The 5,994-nt window shown below is 33.7% G+C and overlaps 3 protein-coding genes across 5 annotated transcripts in view; 2 read left to right on the plus strand and 1 right to left on the minus strand.

Moving 5' to 3' along the window:
* The window catches only part of LOC108750811 (putative uncharacterized protein DDB_G0282133), an 8,005-nt gene extending 6,443 nt beyond the window's left edge, over positions 1-1,562 (plus strand). For all 3 annotated transcript variants that reach the window (XM_018490584.1, XM_018490586.1, XM_018490585.1), the window contains one exon: positions 147-1,562. In XM_018490584.1, the coding sequence (XP_018346086.1) occupies positions 147-1,211 (1,065 nt within the window). In that variant the 3' untranslated portion in view covers positions 1,212-1,562. The remainder of the gene's footprint in view (positions 1-146) is intronic.
* Positions 1,563-2,564: 1,002 nt separating this feature from the next.
* Positions 2,565-4,247, minus strand: LOC108750817 (40S ribosomal protein S25). Its single transcript, XM_018490597.1, has 3 exons — positions 4,173-4,247; positions 3,074-3,166; positions 2,565-2,869 (listed from the first exon to the last, which is right to left on the minus strand). The coding sequence occupies exons 1-3, from the start codon at positions 4,173-4,175 to the stop codon at positions 2,606-2,608; spliced, it is 360 nt and encodes a 119-aa protein (XP_018346099.1). The 5' UTR covers positions 4,176-4,247; the 3' UTR covers positions 2,565-2,605.
* Positions 4,248-4,333: 86 nt separating this feature from the next.
* LOC108750818 (zinc transporter 7-A) overlaps positions 4,334-5,994 on the plus strand; it is a 2,880-nt gene continuing 1,219 nt past the window's right edge. Inside the window, exons 1-2 of the mRNA XM_018490598.1 lie at positions 4,334-4,632; positions 5,409-5,978. Of these exons, the coding sequence (XP_018346100.1) occupies positions 5,446-5,978 (533 nt within the window). The 5' untranslated portion in view covers positions 4,334-4,632; positions 5,409-5,445. The remainder of the gene's footprint in view (positions 4,633-5,408; positions 5,979-5,994) is intronic.

Here is a 5,994-nt window from a genome sequence, read left to right on the forward strand (position 1 = left end):
AGAACACAGCATAATAGATTATCAAGAACTATATATGCGATTTTTTAAATGTTGTTCCTTGTTCCTTGTCTATGATTTGAGATTGCCTTAGGCTTCATTTACCAATTTTTGTCATGCGTTAATTTAATTATATTTTTTTTGCTTAGATGATTTTATACGATACGTTCTCCGTAAATATTTCGATGAAGGACCTCAAGGAAAGTAAAAGATTGGCAGGTGTAGCTGCATCGCGGGAGGCAAAAGAAATGTCTACCATTGCATCTTGTGAAGCTTACAGTTCAGAGTATATCGATAATATTACAACTGAGAGACGTACCGACAAGCTTTTTCGCTCTTTGAAAAATGAAAATTTTTTAATTAATGACAAAATGTACATAGCACACAGTCAGGATGATGTTAAAGAGAATTTAAATCCGATCAGATCTAGAGTACCATCGCATAACGATACATTAGACAATATGAACTCGACAAATAATGTTGACAGCGCAATGAATAACTGTTTTAAGGATGAGAATGACAGTGAAACGTGTCTCGTTTCAAGTGATACTAATGTAAGTGTATTAAATCGAACAATTTGCAATACGAATGTAGATACTATTGTACCGCTTATTTCGAACCAAGGTTCACAAGTTAGTTTAGAAACTGTACAGCAACATAAACAAGCGTCTATACATAGTGTAATTTCTATGCATACAGAAGAAAGGTCCAGGGCTCAACTATTTTTTAAGGAGACTAATAGAATAGTATATAGTGTTGATTTTGATTTAAATAATATGAATAAAAACATTGAGAAAATATCGCAAAATGATATCACTATTCTGAGTCAACATACTGATGATGATAAAATTGGTAATGATCATACAGACGATTCTCTAACATCACAGAACGGTTTAAAAAATTTAAATAGTATGAACAGTCCAAAGATTAATAATGTCACGCGTGTCTCGAATATTACAAGGTTTAATGAACATAGTATCCTAAGTAAGCAGATCGATGCGTGCAATTCTAAAAATTTCATTCAATGCATAGCGTTTCAAGAAAATACTGTACGTCGTAATGGTGAGACTAGGATAAAAAATAATGAATTTTGTCTCAAAGTGAGTATAGATTTGTGTAAGATACAAAATCTAATTGACTCTAAACCAGAATTATTTAAAGATCCAAAGCACATGATCAATGGCATACGCACACAAATCGATTATCTGACTTAGATAACTATGTTTGACAATATAGGATACTGTAATATTGAGAATAGAAATAGGGTGATTTCTAGCAAGAGACACGTATGATACAGTATAACACAGTGAACATCATATTACATCCTTGTTATTTGTCAATGTTAAACAAAGATGACATGATCACTACATCATACTGTGTCGTCTGTTGACAAGCACCAATAATAATTACCCGCCTAAAAATAGGGAATTATAGTACTCAAATTACATCAAGCGAATGCAATAAAATATTATCTCCGATGCAAATACGTATCCTAAAATATCAAGTTTTAAATCAGGGATTTAAAACATTTCAGTAAAAATACCTCAGACAGAGAGTTAACGATGGAGAACATTCTGTATGATAAAAAATATAAATAGTATAAATAAAACAGAAAATAATAGATATTTGTTGAATGAGTTTTGTATGGTTTTAGAATAAATTGAATAATTTATCGAATTCATTTTCTAATTAAGTTTTATTTTCTATTTTCTTTTCTCCTACTATAAATTATCTATAAATATAATGGCCAAATTCTATGTATTAATATCAATACTGTTTCTTGATATAAAACAAAACTTATTTTTTATGTTATACTGAAATGTAATGAAATGATAAATTTATTTAGATATAACTTTCTATCTTTTTGTAATATTTTTTTATAACGATTAAAAAATTAAATCCTGCTTCTTAACTTGCTTAGAGAACTTCTATATATTTCCTTCTTACAGCCATCTTGAATTATGCCATCAAAAATAAGAAATGTTTTTTTTTTCTTGCAATATATGTCAAAATAATTTTTTTGCAGATTCAATAGTTCAATAAATTGGTATTCACAAAATAATTGATAAAAAGATTTTATGAAAATATAATTATTAATCCTGTATCCATTTTTATCGGAGATGTGTGATGGATGGTGTGATACAAGGAAATATGTACATGGAATTATAATGCGTTTACTAATGTACAATAAAAAAAAATATCGTTTATTTTAATATAATTTGTCAATTCATCATGTTAAATGTAAATAAAGACATTCCAACAAATTAATTTATTATGATGTATTGTGCAAAAAATTTGATTTTCCACTTTCAACGCGACTACTATCAGAAAAATTGCAAGAAGTTTATTTTACTTAGAAATTGTTCAAAAAAGAATTCTTTTATTATGGGTTTTCATTGATTTTTTTAACTAACTTTTTATCCAATATGTGCATTACCTACATAAAATATTTTTATTGTAATTAATATTGAAATAAATTAAATTTTATCATCAAGTGATATTTGCCATTATGAAAACTAGTTAGTCAATAGATTGTAAATATATGATTAGAAGAATATAGAATTGTATCTTGGCTTAGAATTTTTTTTATTAAATTGATGTTTACATATTATACTGCTGGGTCATCTCCCTTAGTAGTACGTGTATAGATAAGTTGTGCATGATGCTGCACAACCTGCTTGATGAAGCCTTTCTGCTGTAGTTCTATCAGTGCCCGTCTTGCGAGAGATCCCCTAATTTTTAACCTTTCGCTAACAATTGATGGAGTAATCAATTTGTACTGCGGTACTTCTCTTAACAACTTTTCATATGTAAGTTTGTCGAAGAGTACTTGATTGTTTAACTTATCACGTACTTTTCCTTTGGACCATTTCTGCAAGAATACAAAGAGAGAGAATATTATACCAAAACGATTTTAACGTGATATTAAAAATAACAAAAAAAAATCTAATCAAATTTCATCAGACTCATTAAATCAGTTTTTACTTCCATAGGTATTCAAGTTGAAAAATGCACATCAAATGAGATTAACTGCTTGAAATTATCCACTATGAGCATTATATTGAGATGTACAAACCTTCTTCTTAGCCTTTCCACCAGATCCGCCTTCCTTCTTCTTCTGGGTTTTCTGAGGCTGTTTAGAGGAACCCTTTGTATCCTTTTTAGGCGGCTATAATAAAAGATCAAATATAAGACACATTCGAAAGATAAAATTTGATTGTATTCAAGAATTATGGTCAGACTCATTAAATCAGTATTTTACTGTCACAGTATTTATCTAGAAAATAACTGGTCATCATAAATTTTACCAAAAATATAAATCTATATATCCACAAAACAAAAAAATCTGATATTTTGGAGAGGTATTGTCTAAATGTATACATCGTTTGAACTTATTACTTCTTTAGTGCTTTCTTTGTATCTCAAATCGAAAAGTTGAAAGTATTTTGTATTTAGTAATTCAAATAGGATTAATTGTCAATCTTAATACTTGAAATGCAAAATACAATTATGTTACATGTTTCTCAAATGAAAGTACTTCAATATTTCGTACGTCCAGCCCTGGTAACAGTGTATAGTAATAGCTCTATCTGAACTTGTTCTCTTTAGCCGAACTTCTTTTGTATGATATATATTTCTTTTTTTCTTTCCATATTGAAGAGAAAGAAAAAATATATACAAAACTTTCAGCTGAGAACAGATCTCTAAATGTAACCCATGAATGTGATATTTAAAACTCAAAGAGAGACTGAAGAAAGAGAATGACACGTTTGCATTTAAATTTGCGCAAAGACATCGTTTCGAGTTTATAGAAATATTAACAAACTTCATTTCAAGCATAAGAAAAAAAAAGGTTATGTTATCGGTAATAATCTCTAGTTGTTATTTCAATATATTCTTTGAATACAGTTATTATCTTGCTTTTAGTATTAAATATTATACCATTATCAAACTAAAGCAAGAAAATAAAGCAAGAAAATTAAATTTGCTGCAGCAACGTGGAGGATCCAATGATAAGAAGTGCTTTTCGTATGTACACAAGATGCACCCGGCGCGTAACTCACAATCTAATAAAAATTTACCATTTTTCACGAGGCTCTCATACTCTACGTAATATCTATGGATCTTTTATAGGATTCCATTGAAAATGTCACACAATTAATACGTGAACTTACCATGGTGGCTGTCGCGTGAGAAAGAAAAGGGAAGTAGACTGTTCGCCATGGCGAGCGACGTCACTTCCGCTGGCGACAGCAATCGCCGCGCCATCTATGTCAATCCTCCCGGCCTGATCCAGCAACTACTGACAACTACGTTGATCGAAGTCGCGGCTACGTGGACTTATTGTGAGGAGGCGAGTCGTTGACGTCGGTATTGACAATCACGAAGGGAAACATCGACTGTCATCGTCGAACATAATTTCGCGCGTACGTTCCCTTTTGCGACGCGGCCGGCTCTCGTTCCTCCCGTTCTTCCTGCTCAACAACCGACCGACCGGGACCACGCGGCATGGCCACGCTCCTCCACAGCGCATCTTCCTGCCGCACGCGATCCACTTCTCTGCATCTTTGACAGCCGGCATGCAATACGGGACAGTGGATTGACATCGACGGGACGAGCTTGGCAGCGCGACAGGTGAGTCTCGCACGGGGCGCGGATTAGGTTAGGTTAGGTTAGAGTACGTCCTGAACGTTGGACGTGGCCGCGCGTGAACGTACGTATGTATGCACGCACATGTTTGTACGTGTTGCTCTAATTAGTGGAACTTGACGCGTGTCAAACAGCTGGGAATACCGTATGTCGACTGGTCTGATTAATCGCTACGCTTTGTCTCTTCATACCTGGTGTTGCAGAAGAGATTCCGGAAGTTTTTAATTACTTTGTTGAGACAGATGTGCGTCTGCTTTTAATTTAAGAATTTACGTGATTTTTGAATTTGTATTACCTGAAGAGCGACATGTCTTACGGCAACATATTTATATATATATATATATATATAGTTACACACATTTACGAAAATATAGACGATCATTTTGCTGTTTAGGCTGTGAAAATATAAATGTAATTTCTGCGAAAAAAGGCACGACCATATTCGGAATATCTTTGCTTTAACGAAGCTTTATTTTGGTATATTTTGTATTATCAAAGCTTTGTCTTGGTGTCTTTGTTATATTTTTTTAACGGAATATATATATTTTTTACGGAAGCTTTACTAGTATCTTTGTTTTATTTTTTAATACTAAAGCTTTACTTTAGCATCTTTGTTTTATTTTGACGTAGAAACTTTACTTGCTTTAATGTTTTATCTTAATACCGAAATGTTGCCTTTATTTTACTTTGATACTGATGTTTACTTTTATTCACTTTTTGGTCTCTCTCCATCTTGTCATAACACTAAATTTTCTCCTTAGAACAGATTTACGCCTGTAGGATCAGTGTGATTCCAAGATGCTGCCCCTTTCTCACAGTCCACGCGATTCACGTTCCAACTTCCGAAGTAGGATCAAGGAGAAGCTGCTTAGTTGGAAACGTCTCATCTTCTCTGACCCGAACACTCGTAACTTGTTTCTGTTCCTGATTCTCAACCTGTCCTTTGCCTTCGTCGAGCTGCTATATGGAATATGGACCAACAGTCTCGGTCTCATCTCCGACAGTTTTCACATGTTCTTTGACTGCACTGGCCTGCTATTTGGTTTAGCGGCATCCGTCATCACCAAGTGGAGGGCAAACGACAGATACTCATATGGATATGTTAGAGCCGAAGTGTTAGGTGGCTTCGTGAACGGACTGCTCCTATTGTTTATAGCCTTATTTATCATGTCAGAGGCAGTGGAACGAGCCATCGAGCCACCGGAGATTAAACACGAGAGGCTCTTCGTCGTCTCTGTGTTGGGATTGATAGTGAATTTAGTAGGGATATGTGCATTTAAACATGGACACGGGCATGGACACAGCCATAGCCATGGTCATAGTCATGGTGGGAGAGGACACCATGGC

This window comes from Trachymyrmex septentrionalis, unplaced genomic scaffold, assembly GCF_001594115.1.
Source record: "Trachymyrmex septentrionalis isolate Tsep2-gDNA-1 unplaced genomic scaffold, Tsep1.0 scaffold37, whole genome shotgun sequence".
Lineage (NCBI taxonomy): Eukaryota > Metazoa > Arthropoda > Insecta > Hymenoptera > Formicidae > Trachymyrmex > Trachymyrmex septentrionalis.

What these genes read in the sequence shown, in the direction of transcription:
- LOC108750817 (XM_018490597.1), bottom strand. An exon ending in GTGGAAAGGCTAAGAAGAAG is followed by an intron (nt 2,870 to 3,073) that starts GTTTGTACATCT and finishes GTATTCTTGCAG; the next exon opens with AAATGGTCCAAAGGAAAAGT.